The 20568-nt window shown below is 36.2% G+C and overlaps 1 protein-coding gene across 3 annotated transcripts in view; it reads left to right on the top strand.

Moving 5' to 3' along the window:
- Gnpat (dihydroxyacetone phosphate acyltransferase) overlaps positions 1–20153 on the top strand; it is a 134567-nt gene extending 114414 nt beyond the window's left edge. For all 3 annotated transcript variants that reach the window (XM_069841141.1, XM_069841143.1, XM_069841142.1), the window contains exons 11-14: positions 2151–2315; positions 5392–5561; positions 9011–9072; positions 15938–20153. In XM_069841141.1, the coding sequence (XP_069697242.1) occupies positions 2151–2315; positions 5392–5561; positions 9011–9072; positions 15938–16032 (492 nt within the window). In that variant the 3' untranslated portion in view covers positions 16033–20153. The remainder of the gene's footprint in view (positions 1–2150; positions 2316–5391; positions 5562–9010; positions 9073–15937) is intronic.
- Positions 20154–20568: the final 415 nt, after the last annotated feature.

Raw genomic sequence — 20568 nt, 5'->3', positions numbered from 1 at the left:
AGAGTTCAGGTGACCTTCAAACAGCAAGTGAGCAACAATGCTAGATATCCTACTTAATTATGATGATAGTGAACTAACTCATAACTATGGTGTAACAGTAAATTATGACTCAAAGACACGTCCAGTGTGGAAATATTATGCAAACATGTCACTTGAATGCAATTTGTGTACTATAATATATTTCATTATCAATATTTATATTTAATACGTTCAGTTATGCGTAACATATCCATTCTCAGTACTGTAATAACTGAAAATAATATATTTCTTAACATTTAAATCTAATTGCAATGTTTAAACCTTGTCTGTAAACAAAAACAAATGTGGATTACCATTGTAATCCAGGTGAGGACTGGTGTTACGAAATTTAACGCGAGTAACGAAGGGTTAATTACTTAACGTTCCGTGTTTCAATACTTCACGCGATCTACTGCTGAGTATTACGTTAACAGGTGATGCGTGTTGCAGCAATCAGAGTAGTACGGCACATCACTTTAAATGCCCACATCTGCTCTAAATTTATAAATGTACATCTAATTTCCTTCCTCAGGCTATATAAATCTCCAGTATAGCCTAGTATAACGAAAGTGGTGAACAAAAAAGAATGCAAAGATTTTATGCATGCTGTAGTGAAAGCTAAGTTAATTACAGCAGTGAATTTTGTTTTTATTCGCATGAGAAATTAGATTTGTTTTAGTTTTTATTATGAGATCAATATAGTCAACTTCACGTAAACTAGAAGTTATGAACTTTTATAACTTACTTTTCAAAATGTCGTGGATGATTTAATTGTCACATATAATCGTATTATATAGACCTAAGTACTAATACAAGAACAAGATATTTAATATGATTTTTATAGCAATATGTTTTGAAAGTTAAGTACTTCAGTAATTTTATTCATGATTAAAGTTTCTCTAATCTGTTAAAACTACGACAAGAATATGTTTTCCCTAAGTATTTAATATTATCATCAGTTCACTTTAACCAATTTAATTTAAATGAGAAATTGTGCATTTAAGAATTTTCATATTTTTTATACATATAAACGTATTGTGTTCATTTACATACCATTAGGTATGTAATGCATTTAATCCGAATTTGTTGGTTAAGTTTAGTGTTATAAATTATAATTATTATGTGGTCGGAAATACTTTGTCATTTTATTGATGAGCACCATTTTCTTGTAATCTGCCATATAGTTGTCGATGGATCACGGAGATGTCATTCAACGCCGGTGGACTGTGGAAGGGGAACCAATCCTTTCTCAATGCTTCAACCCCTCTCTCTCCCAGTTTTGCATCCCTGATTTACACGAGACATTAGAGAATTGTTGAAATTATTTTAGATGGCAAAATATTTTTGTTAAATTAGTGTTAAATAATGCACGAGATAGAATAGTACATTATGCAACGAGCCTATAATGAAGGTAATTAAGAAGTGAGTATGGATATTTATGAAATGAGCGCAAGCGAGTTTCATAATTTTCATACGAGCTTCTTAATTACCATTATAGGCGAGTTTCATACGACTTTTTATGCTCGACCATGTTTCTAACTTGGTATTATTAATTTTATTGTATCTGACCTGGAGCAATGTCCCGTATGTTGTGAGATGTGTGCAGACACGAAGGTATTGATTTTTTCCGAGGAACAGATGTCCACAGTGACCTTGCTAGGCCATAAAAACCTACAGAGATAACATTGAAATAAAATTAGACATTGAAAAACGAGATGACAAATTGAATTTATTTGAATATTATTTACAATTAACACTAATTATTATAGTAACAGAACATAACCTTCTGCGACAGTATTGGATTTCCAGCCTCCGTGACTTTTCGCTAATTCTCTTTCGATTGCATATCCCAGAATAATCGATACTTGCGGTTTTATAACGGTAGAAAGCTGACCTGTCATTGGCTGAACAGTTGTAACCTGAGTCGTCATTGGCTGAAAGACCTGACCTTTAATGAGTAGGTGTACTTTAATGACATGCATTAAAGGTCTGCTACCAGGTGTATAGTTACTACATTTTGGCATGGTCGAGCATAAAAAATATTAGGTATTGAAGTACTTTCATTTGAGTACATTTTTAAATTTATTACGTTTTCATTGTACGAAGTATAGAAAATATTGTGTTTATTTTAGGAATTTGAAGATGCAGTGAAGCAGTTAGAAGTGTTGAGTGTTGTGGAGCCCACAAAGTCAGGCATGTTGAAGCTGGGAAACCATGCAAAGCTGCAGATTCTACTGTCCAATCTGCTGCAGCCTTTCCTGGAAGGCTACCTAGCAGTCTGCCAGGTGCTACAAAAGGTACAGTGATTGAAGTCCTGATTTGAAGAAAACTAACATATTTTGGTGTACTCGTCCATAACAAGCAGCATACCATATTTAATCGAATATAATACGCTCACCAAGTTTTTCATCTTAAAAAAATTACTGACATATAATACTCACCTGTGCTAAAAATCACTCAAGATTGAAATTATATTGTCAAGACAGGTTATAAAGGCTATACATCACATTCATCCTCACTTGCAGTATCAAAGCTGGAACTTCCAGTCAGCAGGTCTGGGTTGATGCCAGAAGATTGATTCACAATGACTAATATCATGCTAGTCTTTCATCAGTAATTTTATTGTTGGTAAATTCTTTCGATTTATTTAAAAATACGCAGTTATTAAACGTTGTGTACATGTTTCCTACCATATCTCGTAGCATAAATTGAGCATTAATTTAAATTTTTTAAAGTCTGAGTGTTTGCATGCGAATATAATACACATTCCAGTTTTCAAGGTGATATTTTGTTAAAGAAAGGTTCATATTATAATCACATAAATACTGTATGCCTTTGTCTTTGTGCATCTGTCCATCTATTTGAAACAGTGACTGGCATATAACAATATGTTTTTTTAGAAGTCCATAGATAGGCCATTGCCATCTAATTGTAATCAGGCTGAACAGAACTTCAGTACCAAGCCATTTTCAAACTACCTTGTAGCTTGCATGAAACAACGACGTAACCAGGACTCAGATTAAACACATCTCTAGTGGTTACAGCACTGGACCTATATTCCTGAGGATCCAGGTGTATCACCTATTGATAACGTGTTGGGCAAGCCTGTGGATTTTCTTCAGAAGTTTTGGTTTCCCTGTGGCATTCCAACAAATCACAAATCTTCACCTCACCTCACCTCACCTCACCTCACCTCACCTCACCTCACCTCACCTCACCTCACCTCACCTCACCTCACCTCACCTCACCTCACCTCACCTCACCTCACCTCACCTCACCTCACCTCACCTCACCTCACCTCACCTCACCTCACCTCACCTCACCTCACCTCACCTCACCTCACCTCACCTCACCTCACCTCACCTCACCTCACCTCACCTGTAGCGTAAACCAGCCTTCTGTTGCACATCCTGGGCAACGACTGTCGGTAAATTGGCCTACAAACTGGCTTCATCTGGGTGAATGACGAAAAGTCAAGTAAAGTAAAAAAGTAAAGATATCCCCTTCACATGCCATGAAGGCACTTGGGGGGGGGGGTGCATGGAAATAGAGCCCCATGCTTTCAGTGACCTCGACACTAGAATGAAGTGGTGTGGTCGACACCACGCTTTGACTGCCTTTTACCCCCGGGAAAGACTCGGTACTCAATTTTATAGGCGGCTGAGTGAACCTTGGGGCCATTCTGGAAGTTTAACAACGAGAAAAATCTCGTCACCACCCGGGATCGAACCCCGGACCTTCCAATCCATAGCCAGCTGCTCTACCAACTGTGCTACCTGGCCACCTCAAAAGTCAAGTGTCTGCAATAAAATTAGAAAAAAAATTGTGTCTGTCTGGCAAAACATTAGTTTTTAGCCCATAGAGGAGTTTGAACTAGTGGCAATCCATTACTTTAATAAATGTAATTTGGGCATTGCAACATCCATATTTATTGATTCAACAGAATGGCGAAATATTTACTAATGCAACCATAGTAAAATGATACAGGAATCAAAGATGTGAGGGAACAATGAATTCTGCAACCTACAAGGACTTTTTGGGGCAACAATGCACTTACAATATAATAAAATTAATATATTTTATTCTGTTATGTGTGAAACACATAAGAGTTTCAAAATACAGTAAAATCCCGATTATCCGTCACCTTATTAACCAATTAGTGGATTATCCGACTGTTTTTGTCTCTCGTTCTTTTTGTTTCGGAGAAAAAATATTAGTACTGTACATTATATTAGTACGAAATTTTTTTCTACATAGTGCTTTTTACAGACCTTTACTCTTATGCAGTATGATCTACTTTTCGAGTGGTCATACTGTCTAACTTCTGTGCAAAATGTCTTTCACAAGTGTCAAAAGAAAACGTGTTTGCTAAGAAAAAAAAAGCAATTGAGTGGTTTTGGAAATGAGAAACTGTCTCATCACAATACGAGATAGGAATTACAACTGTGCGCCATTTAATGAAAAACAAAAAATAAAGCGCATCGAATTTGTAAATCTACAACTTGAGAACTCTGCTATTCCTATCTTTCCACAGACAGCTGTCATGAGTAGTTTTCTTGGCCATTAAAAACTCGTCGTTTAAAACTATACTTACATTAGTGAACTTATGATCCACTACCAAGCTTGTTAAAAGAAAAGACCAAACTGTATTATGCACTTAGTTTATGAACACCTTTCATAGTACGGATTATCTGATTTTTTTCGATTAACTGTTCACGACACCCCCTTCATTACCATGGATAATAGATGTTCTACTGTATTAAAAGAATAAAAAAGGTCAAAACCCAAGAACCAGGGTCCCAGATACTACAGATTACATTTCTGAGAAAGCTATGGCACTAAAATCGTCCTCCAGTGGCTTAAGGAGGGAAAGCTGGTGATCAACAAGTTCTCCCAGCTAGGTCCAATGGACCCGTCGACCAACAGCAGTTGTGGTCCTCCAGACATTCTGGGGGTTGTGTGTGAATGAAGTAGCCACCAAAATGTTAAAATATGGTGTTCACTTAAATTGGCTACAACTTGCCATTTTTCAAGTCCCCTAACTGTCCATTGTGCAACTCAAACCAAGAAATGGATTCGGAACATCTCAAAATCTGTGCTTCAGTGGCTGGTCATGATAATATCTTTGAAAAATATTGGAGTGCAAGAGGTCAAATGACTTCGTTGTCAAATGCCTGGCATTAGAAAACAACAACAACATTTCTGAGAAAATTCTGCTGTTTTGTAATTTCGGAATAATTATGTTCTGGCGTGACAGTATTTTTTTTCCATTGTTGACAGGTTTGGAGCAAAAAGCTAATGACTTGGTATTGGTACTGGATATCAAGAAATTTTTGTTTATCTTGTTTCTAGTTATGTTTGAAAATGTTGCAGGTTGCATCACGCCCATGCTCTGAAAGATTTGTCCTGAAGGCGACGCAGCAGAGAGTAGAAGAGCTGCTCACGTCCGCTGCGATCTCTCACCCGTACTCACTTTCACTTGACATGCACTCAGCTGCCTTACAAGCACTCACGTCCCTTCATGCTGTGGACCGGCTCAAGAGGTGAGGCCGTGTTGTTATCTTCCACATATTTTGAGGGATACTACTGTACCATATTTACTGGCGTAATTTACCTCGTTTTTCTCAAAATTCGGAGTCTGAAAATTGTGGAGGGGGAAATCACGTGAGGACTACGAAGTATCGAGAAAAATCTGGTCATAAATAATTAAATAACATCAAACAATTCATGTACTAATCAAATAATCAAATCAGTGTTTGATAATAAATAGCTACAAATAGCTATACACACACACATACGCACTCACTCTCTCACTCTCTCTTTCCCTTTCCTCAACCTTCCTCCCTCATTCCCCCTCCCTCTCTCTCCCGTCCCCTCTCCCTCCTGCTCTCTCTCCCTCACGCCACCCACCCTCTCACTCTCCCTTTCCCTTTCCCCCTCCTCCCCTATCCCTCTACCCCTTTCTCCTCTTTCTCCCTCTCCGCCCCTCTCTCTCTCTCTCATTTTCAGTAATTTTAGGCAATTTTGCGACTTTTCTTTGTACCACTGTATGTCAATTCTATTGTCATTAGTCTGATCTTTACTAATCTCAGATTATGGTGCTTAACTTGTTCATTATGCAAAGAAAATAAACCTACTTGAATTCTACACTCCTCTAATTTCAACAGACAACAAATTCACATCCATGTTGAATCTTTCGTACACTACTGGGTGTTCAGTTCAAAATGTGTCTTGGCTCGCTGTATGCCGTCATGTGGCTAGCTGATGAGCCTAGAGAATTCAATCTTCCTACACTTCCGCAGCTCAGGTGTATAATCTAAGAGGCAGAGAAGTTGGCTAGCAAGTACGGCGTTCATTCTGAAGAGTACGTGCCGATACGTACGGTAACGCCGGTAGTGGCAGGAATGTGAACTGTTTGGAAATACGTACTGTCGGGATATGGGGAGAGGGTTAAGACGATTACTTACGTATTTGTTGACATTAACTTCGACGGTCAACATGGACACGGAGCATTTGATTTGTGTTGTGGAATGTTACCGTATGCAACCGATGATAACAAATACCCTGCGTACGACTTGCCGGCGCAAAACACAGTTCGAAAGAGGTTATGGTAGCACACAGACCATACAGACCGCCATCTGTTGCTACGACGTTCAAGTTATACCGTACACGTTCTCAAGTTCAGATTGAAGAACGCCTTAAATAATAGGCAACTTCTCTAACATATAAACTGAAACTCGCTTCAAATCGGTGACCCAACAACAGTGACGTCATGACACACTTTGAAATGAACACCCAGTACTTTTAACACTTGAATATGCATAATTGATTAAATGGCGATCTTACTCGTGTTAATTATGTAAGCATGTGCGGCTTACAGCTGTTTCGGTACTATTCGACACCCTCCTCAGAGCCTACTAGATCTCAGTGCTATCTCAACTTCGCTGCCTGTTGTGTGGGTGCATTCGTGTGATGAAGAGTTGAGTCAAATAGTGTGTGTTCTGAAATTGATCTGAGTGTTGAGAATTTGATTAGGGTGTGTTTTAGTGTGTCTGTATATTTCATATTGTTCTAGTGTGTTGAGTTTTCGGTTTTTGGGTTGTATGTGCCTGACATAATTAGGAACATTAAATCCAGACGTTTGAGATGGCCAGGGCATGTAGCACGTATGGGCGAATCCAGAAATGCATATAGATTGTTAGTTAGGAGGCCAGAGGGGAAAAGACCTTTGGGGAGGCCAAGACGTAGATGGGAAGATAATATTAAAATGGATTTGAGGGAGGTGGGATATGATGATAGAGACTGGATTAATCTTGCTCAGGATAGGGACCAATGGCAGGCTTATGTGAGGGCGGCAATGAACCTCCGGGTTCCTTAAAAGTCAGTAAGTAAGTATGTGTAGGATTTCCATGTCTGTATTTATGTTACTGTATGTGTGGTTAGCATTAGTTATGTGTTCGGCATATGTAGATGTATTGTGTCCTCTGGTTATTGCTTTAATTATGTTCTTTGTATCGAGTTTGGAATGATCTGCCTGTCTGTCCAATGTAGAAACTGTCGCAACTATTGCATGTGAGTTTGTATACGCCTGTGTGATTGTATTTATTTGTTTGTGTGTTGAGATGTCTTTGTAGTGTGTTTTCTGTTCTGTATGCTATGTTGTATTTCTGTTTTCTGAATGAGGATGCTATCTTGTGTGTGTTTTTGTTTTCGTATATTAGTGTGATGTATTTCTTGTGTTTGTTTTGTGTTTGTTGAGTTTTTGTTTTGTCTTCCTTATGATGTTGTCTATTATGTTTAGGTTGTAACATTTTCTTGTGCTATGTATTTGATTGTGTTTCCTTGTCATCAAAGGAATCGCAGACACTAGGCTGTTTCAGAAATGGGGTTTAACATTTGTTTTGGAATCCAGATTGGTAGTAGGGCAAAAATGTTGCATTAGGGCCTAGTTACTGTACATACCAAATTTGGAGGTCCTAAACGGAAGTTTGACCGATGTGCAGTCATATTGAAATTTTAACAGTTTAAGTATTTATGTCCATTATTTTGCAACTCTTTGCATGTTGTAGACTGTAACTCTGAACTGTTCTGTGGATTTAAACTGTATAATTTAACTGACATTAGTTGGCAGAACATGTGTCAGAGGGTTCATAAAGCCACAACTCACCGTGAGGAGGTGGCTGCTATTGAGTTCCATCCTATCCACCCTCCATTAAACTTAATTCATTTATTCGTTGAATCACCAACTCTCTTGATTACTTTTTCTTTCTCAAACCAAAGTATTCACTTTTCTTCTCATATTTTGTATGCAGTGTAGAACCTTACAAGGCTTCAGTTGCCATGGGAACGAGAGAATTTCTGTGCCTGGAATATACTCATTGTTTATAAATTGAAATGTTTTAATGTGACTTACAGCCATAGGTTCTGTAATAGTATTCCACTCTCAGTCATGTCTGTGGTATTGCGTTGAGAAATTTAGTTTCGAGTTTCTGAAGGTACGAAAAAAACGCAATTCGGCCAGCTGACTGCAAAATGGTGGACAATTAATATTGCAATTATTGCAGTAATAAAGTTAACCTTAAAGGAACCGAACATGTTAAATATTTTCGACTTACATGATAATGACAGGAAATTATTATTACTAGACAATTTTAACAATAACAAACATCGCAAAAGATCAAAATACGCATTCTGCCATGATGGATCATGCAGCAAACTCGTAAAGAAGTGTTTCGATTTGCTAGTGAAGGTAAAGCAAATGTAATAAAAGAATGGTCTTGGTGCAGTGCTTCCCGTTTTGCTTAAACAAAAAACGCATTGTTACAGTTACAGAAAAATTGTAGGTGTTAATGTTTCTTTCTTTCTTTCTTCTTTTTTTTCACGCATGTTTCAATTAAATAATCAGATAACTTAAAGACAAGTCACACTGTACTTATGATTTCTTTCTGTAAATATTCAAACCAGGCTAATAAAATATTTTTGTTCCCCTCAGAAATGGTGCAGTGGAATTCCAGATTCGAACAACCAGATTATTGGAAATAACCCAAATGCTTGGTACGTACCAATATACATACTAACTCATTATTGATTGTACCATTTAACTTAGCTTAGAAGCATATTGATCATTGTCTTTCCATCAGGTGAAGGTATGTTTTTTTCAAGGAGTCATTTCAATTCTTTCTACTTATTTTAAGAAACAAATGAATTTCTTAATGTAATTAATTCATTTAATAACTTCAAAGTGAAATGTTTCCAGTGGCGTAGCCTGGTTTTCAAACTGGGGTATGTAACCCAGGTAAAAAAAAAAAAGGTAAAGGTATCCCTGTAACATGCCAGAAGGCACTTTGGGGGCATGGAGGTAGAGCACCATGCTTTCCATGACCTCGGCACTAGAATGAGGTGGTGTGGTCGGCACCACGCTCTGACCGCCTTTTACCCCCGGGAAGGACCCGGTACTCAGTTTTATAGGAGGCTGAGTGAACCTCGGGGCCGTTCTGAAAGTTTGGCAACGAGAAAAAATCATGTCACCACCAACCCAGTTAATATAGTTTGAAAATGGAATTTCCCATATCTGTATCCAGCATAGCGTATATACCAAATACAATTGTATCATGTAATATAAACACTGCACAAACACACGTTTGAGATGGGCAGGACATGTAGCACATATGGGTGAATCCAGGAATGCATATAGAGTATTAGTTGGGAGGCCGGAGGGAAAAAGACCTTTGGGGAGGCTGAGACGTAGGTGGGAAGATAATATTAAAATGGATTTGAGGGAGGTGGGATATGATGGTAGAGACTGGATTAATCTTGCTCAGGATAGGGATCAATGGCGGGCTTATGTGAGGGCAGCAATGAACCTCCAGGTTCCATAAAAGCCAGTAAGTAAGTATAAACACTGCATATATCTTCCTTGCTAATACAAATTTACAAGTATATTACGTACCTAGTAAAACATCGACAAATAATAGACACACTGAAAAGTGTTTTAATAAACTCACGTTTACTATCCTTGGAGTTTTTTTTACTTGGTTATATAACGACGCTGTATCAACTACGAGGTTATTTAGCGTTGATGAAGTTGGTGATAGTGAAATGATATTTGGCGAGATGAGGTTGAGGATTCGCCGTAGATTACCTGACATTTACCTTATGGTTGGGTAAAACCTTGGAAAAATCCCAACCAGGTAATCAGTGCAAGCGGGGAATCGAACCCACGCCTGATTGCAACTCTGGATCGGTAAGCAAGCACCTTAGCCGACTGAGTTACGCTGGTGGCTCTCCTTGGAGTTTCCCTAAACATTTTTAGTCATTTGTTTCAAATATTATATGGTTACAAGAATAGTTATGTTTCTTGGCTGCCTTATAAATATTATTTAAATCTTCATAGCCATTGGTATTTCAAATGGACTTTTCATTAGAAAAGAGAAGACAAGGCCAGCAAAACAGTTTGTTTAAAGTCTTACAACCGCACAGCCATGACTCACTTTCATAAATCTTTACATTAAAATGTCTTACACACTTTTTTATGTTCGTAGTGATATTCAGTACTGGTTTTGAAGGGCCTGCTTTAATTATGTCTTCTTTTTCACAGAACGTTAAAGTCTGGAAGCTCCTTACCTTCAATTTGTCGATTATACAACTATTTGTTTCCATATTTGATGCATTGCGACAATGAACACGAAACAATTTCCCTTTCACTCACTGCGTGACCTCTTGGATGTATATTGTCAGCGTACATATCTTGAGCCGTTCGTAGGCAAGGCTTGAGCCCATAGACGCGTGACACAAAGATCTTAACTTAAATAATTTATTTCAACACTAAACAATTAAGCTTTCAAAGCAGTCTTCAGTGTTCACAAAGGAAAAGAGTAATATTTTGGAACAAATAACTCGCTCATCATTCTTTATAAGTCACTGGAAATAATATTATAATACAGGCATGACTATACGACAATATGTATTACAACGCTATACATCCCCAGGGTCATGAGCATGCTCACTGCACGAGTTTCCTCGGGCTGACAACAGATGTCGTTGTGACGTTGCGAAGTGTTTTTAAACATCAAGCAGGTCGTGCCCATAGAGTTACAGTATAATTCTTACTAATGGTCGCGCCTTCTGTTCAAGGTGATTAAAACATAGTGCGAATTCAAAATCAAACATTCTGGGAAAACTTGATCTGTCCGAAAACGATTATATGTTACAATATTATAATTCATAATTCAGAGTCACCTTGAAGGAAATTGCAGGGTATGTAACACATCTCCCACATCCATGGACGCTACGCCCCTGAATGTTTCCTTTATACAGATGAAATCTTTAACAGAGCAGATATAAACCCTGAAGAAGCAAAAGAACATTACACTATAAACAATTAACAGAATATAATTTCCAAATGATTGGCTGTACATTTGCACAGATGAAGAAGGAGCAAGAGGAGGTGCAACTTATTAGTAGGGACCGGATTTTTATGTAATTACATATTATATTCCTTTGAACCTAACCTTATATAAGTAACAAATCTTTGCGAATCTTGTAATTACCATTGATATATTAAAATTTGATACTACATATTTTTACATATTTACCCCACATTACATATTATGGCTTGGTATTACATAAATCTACATATTTAGGGTTTTATTCATTTTTACTTCTTTAAAAGGAAAGAGAAAACTGCTGCTGGGGAAGTTTACAATTTGAAATAAGCCTTTTTACGTACCCGAGAAAAGATATATTTCAGGACGAAACATAACATCTGAGTTCTAGGAAGTAGAAGAAGCACTCACCGCTTACCACCCACTGTAAATATGAGTGAACAAAAGGCAACCTTTCTCATATAACTACCTTGTATTGTAAAAATCAAGAAGGGAATAATCTCATACGCATAAGCGGACGACATAGCAGTGGGTTTAAAGACCTTAGAAGCAATAAACATTATGGTAAAATGGTGCAATGAAAACAAATTTGATATAAATGTGAACAAGACAGAAATGATGATACTCAGAATGGAGTAACGGTCAGCGCGTCTGGCTGCGAAACCAGGTGGCCCGGGTTCGAATCCCGGTTGGGGCAAGTTACCTGGTTGAGATTTTTTCCGGGGTTTTCCCTCAACCCAATACGAGCAAATGCTGGGTAACTTTCGGTGCTGGACCCCAGATTCATTTCACCGGCATTATCACCTTCATATCATTCAGACGCTAAATAACCTAGATGTTGATACAGCGTCGTAAAATAACCCAATAAAAAATGATACTCAGAAATGGCGGAAGAGCACCAGAAACAGCAGAAATCGTCATGAAGAACAGAAAATTAAAAATTGTACCAGACTACAAATATCTAGGCTTAACAATACAAACCAACGCAGATATTGATATTAAATATATTCATGATTTTACATATTTTGGTACATATTCAGCTTATTTTTCTTACATAAATATGTACGTATTTCACACCTTGATATTACATAAAAATCCGGTCCCTACTTATTAGTTCTTTTTCTTCTCTAAAAAATTGTTGGAAAATATACAACACATTTTGACAGCGGCACTGAAATCAAAATTATTATTATTTTTTTATGTAAATGCAAAAACATAATTCTTTTGTCTGATTCTAAAGCTGCAATTCAGATCATGAATGCAACTATATTATCTGAAATGAAGAACATAATGATAATGAGGTAGCTTATATGTGAAATATGTGTTTTTAGACATTCACGGTGAATGTGATCAGAGATAAACTTTTAGGTATTCCACTGTGTCCTCGAACTTAACATTTTCAATGTTTTGGAACCACGTACAGCTTCCATCTTCAGGGCAGTCAAGTCTACCTCTGATAGCTGATATGTTGAAGAAAGGAACTAAAATCAAAATAAAAGCAAAATACTATTTTTCATGAGTCTGTGAAGTGAATTACAAAAAATAAAATTAGAGCTAATGGCGCAGCTCAGTCAGCTAAGGTACTTGCCTGCCTATCTGAAGTTGCGCTTGGGCGAGGATTCGATTCCTGCTTGGGCTGATTACCTGGTTGGGTTTTTTCTGAGGTTTTCCCCAACTGTAAGGCGAATGCCAGGTAATCTATGGCGAATTCTCGACCTCATCTCGCCAAATACATCTCGCTATCACCAATCCCATTGACGCTAAATAACCTAGTAGTTGATACAGCGTCGCTGAATAACTAACTAAAAAATTAGTTTCAATTATCAATGGAATTTAGTAGCTAAAAATCAAATGCTAAGGTGAAAATACTGTATTCCTGGAAAATCTATAATTAATTTCTTATCAATCTAAAAAATTGCTTGCTTAGGAGGAGGTGGAGGGGGAGGGGAAGGGAAAGGGGAAAGAGTTATGGATCATATGTGATTGAAACCAAGATTTAAGAACTGGAAGACATTGAGATTTTACTAGATGCAACTTATACTGTAGACCTGTTTATGCTTGTTGATGGACGTCGTCATATGAACCACTGTTGTAACAAGAGTGACAGGGGATTCATAGGACCCCTGTAATTGTGTGAAACATTTATGCTGTCGGTTGGGTGTTATTGTGATATTTAAGGAATTGGTTCTTATGTATAAGGATTGTGAATATGATTGAGAGTGAGGTAAATTTAATATAATTTCTGTTTATATTAATGATTATTTTTCTTTTATTTCTTTATTGAATACATACCATATATCTGTACAAATATTTACAATAGAATTACTGTGTTTCACCTGAATTGGTTTGCTGGAGAATCGTTAGATGAGTGTGTGATAAGAGAAATAGGAAATATAATTTAGGCCTATGCAAAAAAATTAAGTCTGTCCCTCTAGCAAACGTCATAATACAATCGTCAAGCAACCAACATTGAGTGCACACTAACTCCGTGTGGATCGGTGTCTGGTAGAGTTCTCAGGTAGCTCAGTTGGTAGAGCGTTGGTACATTTAACCAAAGGTCCCGGGTTCGATGCCTGGTCCTGGAACAATTTTTCTCTCGAAATTATTCAAATCAACTTTACAGGGAGTTATACCTGTAAGCTTGATTTGCATAATACACGTCACTGTTCGTTAACAGAAAACCACAATTTAAGTCACACAGAGTTAGTGTGCACTCGATGTTGGTTGCTTGACGGTTGTCAGCCCACTTTGAGGTCTGTGGATATAGAGGAAAAATTGGATCTGTGTCTGGTAGAGTTCCCGGGTAGCTAAGTTGGTAGAGCGTTGGTGCGTTTAACCAAAGGTCCCAGGTTCGATGCCCGGCCCTGGAACAATTTTTCCCTCGAAATTATTCAAATCAACTTTACAGGGAGTTATACCTGAAAGCTTGATTTGCATAATACACATCACTGTTCGTTAGCAGAAAACCATAATTTAAGTCACACATAGTTAGTGTGCACTCAATGTTGTTTGCTTGACGGTTGTCAGCCACTTTGAGGTCTGTGGATATAGAGGGAAAAATTGGATCGGTGTCTGGTAGAGTACCCGGTTAGCTCAATTGGTAGAGCATTGGTACGTTTAACCAAAGGTCCTGGGTTCGAAATTATTCAATAATTGGTTTTGTATTTCTCATGGGCATGTGTGAGGAATGACTGAAGATAGACTTCCAATATGATATGATAGACTACCAAGAAGAAAAAGGGGAAGAGTGAGATCAAGGATGACATGGGTGGAATTGTAAAAAGCATGAGAGCAAGATGTGTTGAAAAAGGAGTTTGGGAGGACAGAAATGAATGGAGAGAAGAAATTGTTAACAATAGGCTAAGCTCTTAAGCTTGTATATATATATATATTTTTTTTTTTCTCATGGAATTTCAATGTTTCTTGGAAATTATTCTTATTATTATCAGAGAGTAATTAAGACATTATTGTGAAATTTAATAATAAATAATAATAAAAAAAAAATAAATTGGACGAAAGAAAGAAAGGTGTCGATGTATACATTTAAATATGCAAAATAAAAATAAAAATGCATTTAAAGGGAAAACCCCACGAAATATGCATTTTATGCAAAATAAAGTTGGCTTCATTCAAATGTAAAAACCATGACCGGCAAAGATCCATTTTTACTTTCTCAGAGAGCCAAATCAATAAAAACATTCAGTTCATGAAGTTAGAGGAAGCACAAAGAAAGCTTGCCCATTTGACTGATGCGCAGAGAACGATATTCGGTCCTCATGCCGCCATGCTCATTACATGGCTGCTATGAATCACCTAATGCTGATGGCGCATTCGAAAGCGCAGTCTTGAGCTGTTCGTATCGTGGAGTGTTGCTGTGCAGAGCGGGTAGAAGCCAGCGTTTGCATTACATATTCTGCGTTTTATCCCTGATATCAGGAGTTTTATTTAGTTCAAAGTGTGTTTGTTAAATAACAGAGTTCTGTGTAACATTCTATGTACTTAGCAATGCCCCTGTTTCGCTCTAAATTAGGAAGTGCTAATAAAACGTTACACAGTCAAACTAGGGAATTATTTATAACGTTCATAAATTTATGAAGAACGAAACAGGCTCCGCTCATAACGTAAGGAGTAGATACAGATTAAAATAGACTGACTATAGTACCCTAGTTATCGGAACATTTTAATAAAATCACATAATATTAGTGTTTTATTACAATGTCAAATATCAATTATTACATGATTACATATTTCGTGCTTCTGTATTTTCAACAATGTTATGTTACTAGCTACTCTGCAACAAGGTTTAGGTTACGTTACATGTGCTGTGATAAATCTCACTCGAAACATCAAGCCAGAAGACGACTGAGAACTGACGACAGTTTGCCAATCGAATCGAAGCGAAGCTGAGTGCACCCGAACGTTTCCGAAAGTTCGCGCAGCTTACCATCTACTCTATAATGAATTAATTTCGTAGGTAGCGTATGTGGGATGCACTGTTTATTTGTTATTTTCACGTGTTACTCCTTTTGTTTCAGAAAATCTAATGCTGCAACCTGACGAGAAATTTCACCTGAGTGATCCAACTGCCAAACATTTTGTGATTCATGGAAGCCAGCCTGCGAAACTTTAATACAAGTATTAGTGTGATGTGTCCTTTCATTATTGCCAGCGTGTGTTGTGTTTTCATTGTGAATACCATTTTCATTACGTAAGAGTGTTTTGACATCAGTGGTGGCTTGCAGTTAAACATGAAGTTCTGCTTAGTATTCTTGCTTGTCTAGATACCTCTCGTCATAAGTGGTTCTTTGGAACTCATTTTGTAGTATTACTGCATGGTGAATGATGCAGCTCAGATTTAAGAAAAATTTCTGAATTTTCATCTTTTTACATTGCATACTCAACATGATAAATTGAAGTATTAATTATTGTAAATATGTTTCGTACAAATTATTTAAATGTCAGACTTAATTTTCAGTTTCAAGTTAACTATACAAATGCAGAGCTATTTATTTGTTTGTATTCATGCAGAATTGCATTTCCTTTCAATGAATAATCAGGGTAATTATAATAAGGAAAAATGAACAGTATTATATAAAGTTGCCAGTTCACTCCATCTAATATTTAAGATTGCTGTAACTTATATGAAGCTTGTAGAGAAGGCTGTATGAAAACTAGGAAATTAGCCTTTTTTTTATTATTTACATAATTTGTTTGCATGCTACATTTAAAATGTCACTATCAATACGTGCAGATAAAGCAGAATGTTAAATGAACTACTCATTTTATAGTGTTTCTCTTCCTGCTCGATATTTACACGTTGCCCTTTACTTATCTCAGAAGTTTGATTATAACACTGCTTTTCACGGTAGTGTAATGCACTTTCCTTATGTTCGAGATTTTGTGTATAGTACCAGTGTTGTACATAAAATATATGCTTTGAGCATGTCATGTTTACAGTGAAATGTCAATGTCCCCGAATGTGAGACGTGCTAAGTATAAGAAATTTGCTTCAGTTTTGAAAAATAATGACATAGTTGTGTTTAATTTAATGATTCATAAGAACTGAGAAAGCATAAATGAGGTTATTTAAATGAACATAATAGAAAACAACTAAAATTACAAATACAGTGAAACTTCCCAATAGCGGACACCGCCGGGGAAAAATTAAATGTCTGTTATTGAGAAGTGTCCACTATTTAGAAAATCGTTAGTATGTAAGATACAGTATATTAAAATTTCTCATATGTATTCAACACTATATTTTATAGTACAGTACAGTAGACAGTGAGATTGTGAGATTGTTTACAGTATTCATCCAGAGAGAAATCGTACCAGTAAATGTTTTGTAAATGAAGTAAACATCAATCGCTGTACCACTTCACCTTACACAAAGAAATCTAGAATTGCATTCTCAGTGTATGATTATAAAATAACATCCTTGTTTTTCAAAATTTCACTAGCCTGAGTTTTTCCCACATTAAACTTTGTGGCCAGCTCACGAACACTTAATTTCTTCTTCTCACTATGCTTTACAATATCCACTTTCTCTTTCAGTGAGAAATGTTTACGTTTTTATGACATTTTTAATGTGACTGTACTTCCGAACACTCAATTTGACAAACTAAAAAAGTACGGACTGCTCACATACAGTATCACAACTAACAACTGTGCTGCTTATCTTCAGTAAAATACAAGAATGTTCAAATGCACGATAATGATTGTTGCAAAGAATTACGTTTAATTTACAACCGTCTTTTTCTTTTTTTCTTTCACGCTGTCCGTTATTTGGAAGTTTTAATTGTTGTTGGGAGATACATTTCAGTGTCCGCATCCGTTATTGAGAATGTCCGTTATTTGGAAGAATTTTATCATAAGGGCCAATGTTATTTTTCAGGGAAATTTTAAAGTGTCCGCTATTGGGAAGTGTCCGTTAAGGGAAGTTTCACTGTACATCTAAATTCCATACATAGTAAGTACGCAAAAGAGAAGGAATATAGATAAACATGCCTTGGAAATCACTAAGTTGCCTCACCGACATTAAAAAGTGTTGATAAGAGAAGAATTGGACTGCAGGAAAATGGTAGACTGCCATTTCTGTACTAGAATTTTATATTATATTTCAAATTAAAATAATGAAGAAGTATACATAATACAGTGAACTACAGTTATAGTGAACCTCTGTGAATCAACATATTTCGTTCACTACATCAAAGGTTTACTAAAACAGACGTGTCTGTTTTTATAATACTGACATTGCTATACATACAGTATTAATGCCCACTGGAGATAGACCATGTTCAGTATTAGTAATAATGTTCACTTTATCTTTCAATGTAAGTTTCGATGTTCTGATGTTCACAGTTCAAAACATGAATCTCATCTGACCATGTAGCCACTAGGCACTGACTCACTAATTAGGGAGGTATGCTTACTGTATACTCGACCTTGGAATTTCCCTGGGTTCATTCCAGAACAATTGTATTGTACGAACAGATCAAGTACAGTATTTTAAATTAAGATTGAAAGTGAAATTTATTTCTTATTTTTGTAAATATGTCATGTCTATCATTACTGCCAACTTAACAAAGAGGAGGAGTCTCAGTCAGTGGGAATCAAACTAGTATTTGCAGAAGTCAGTCTTCACTCTTCTGAAAGTTTGTAATAGGTCGTAGGGATTGGGGGAGAACTTAAGACAGTAGAAGTGCAATATAGCACAGTCTGATATACCATGGATTCGGATGTAACATGATGGAGAGTATGTTCTCCAAAATAAAAACTCCATTATTAGTGAAATTCTCACTCTGCATAGAACGATTGTGCATCACAATTTATTATATTAATGGCCAGTTTGTCCAAGTAATGTTTAATTTTGCTTAACGAATGTTAAATTAACAGTCTGTTTATTTTTAATGCTTTGTTAATGTATTTTCCATTTGTTCAACATAATTTTGTTTAAGATAACCAACACTTAACTACAACGTCTGTTAGCACTATTTTAACTACCAACAGCAGTTGGTAATGATTGTACACATGTAAGACAATTTTTGATCGGCTAAAATTAATCTTTAAATTCTATATTATAGAGTGAGTCATGAAACTTTCATAAAATGACAACCTGTTATAGTAGGCCACACTCCATAAACAAACAGTTGACAAATGAAAGTTGTAGGTGACGTGTGAATAATAATTACAAAGTAAGATTATATTTCCTCATTGCTATTATGGATACGAGATACGAAAGAAATAAAATAACACTGATGTATTTAAACAGTCCAAAGTATTTTTTAAATGTTATATTACCAGTCATATGCTAAACATTCCCTACAGAGAGAACTTCTGTTCTAACAGCTGTGGAGACATCGGTCATATTTAACTAACTGTTAAATGAGTTAACTGCCCGAAATCCTACATTTAAAATTAGCAAACTGTTAACAATCTGTTAAACCAAACTGGTGTTGAAAACATATTTTATTAATTAACAAACTGTTTAGAGTTTAACAGTCGTTAAATTTTCTAACAGTACTTGGAAAAACTGGCCATAACTGTATCTTCGAGTTGAGAGTTCTAGCCACGTATGTATTTACTGCAATTCCTCATGACTGAATGTTTTGATCTCCAGTAAATTTGTAAGTACACGATAGAGAGTTGACTCTGTAGCAACCAATTTTTTATTTTTATTTTTTTTTTTTTTCAAAAACTTTTTTGACATAGAATTCTATTTTTAGTATCATCTCTGTCTAGTAAACAACTGAAGGCAACAACGTCACCCTTTTTTTCACAGATGTATAGTCTTAATCATAAAGCACATTTGCGTAATATTAGTCTCGAGTTCAGTGCATGTGTGATGTCTCAAGAAAAGAAAAGTGTATTTAGTGAGTGATTAAACTGATTGTGTGAAGAATGGAGAGTTGGAGGCAAGTGTATCACAAGAGAGTGGCATCCTAGAGAATTGATAAAAAAAGAACATAAACTTGGAAATGTTATCACTCATGAGGTCATGTTCAGATAAACTGCAGTTAAGTTATAAGACCAGAGTGAATTATGTCCCCCATTAACCGTGTTGTGTTGTGAATGTAGTGTGGCAGACAGATGCTTCAGCTTCTGTAGATCATAGAATTGGTATCTTTGAGTCTTATTTCTCAGGATCTCAAGCCACCACTGATTTCATTTAGTGCAAATCATATTATGCTTGAAGCTGTAAACATGAAACGTCCCCTGTTTGTAATGTTTTAGTAAAACCCTTGCAGACAGTGTTCTGATTGTTTTCTCGCACCTATTATCACATTTGTTTTTGTTTTTTATTTTTTTTAGGATACGTAAATTTTTCACGTGCAATGTAGAGTTAGGAGTGTAAGTGATAAATTGAAATATTAATGAATTACTTAGAAATAAAATATCTATTTATTAGCATGCTAAAGACATTGTTTTGTATTTTCGTTATGTGATGATTTTTGTTTTGAAAAACAATTGCTTTTATTGGAAAATAAAGATATTAGTTAAAAATTGTTAATATAAGTAAAGAAAATAGTAAGTAATGCAAGTAGACAAAGAATGGTGTGTTATGAGTAGGGCCTGGATATATATGCACTGAAAATACCTAAAATATGCATGCAAATATACACTAAAAATGTTGAAAATATGCACTAAAATCAAAACAATATGCACT

The sequence above is a fragment of the Periplaneta americana genome, chromosome 12 (genome assembly GCF_040183065.1).
Source record: "Periplaneta americana isolate PAMFEO1 chromosome 12, P.americana_PAMFEO1_priV1, whole genome shotgun sequence".
Taxonomy (NCBI): Eukaryota; Metazoa; Arthropoda; class Insecta; order Blattodea; family Blattidae; genus Periplaneta; species Periplaneta americana.
This window is presented reverse-complemented; position numbering and strand designations above follow the sequence as displayed.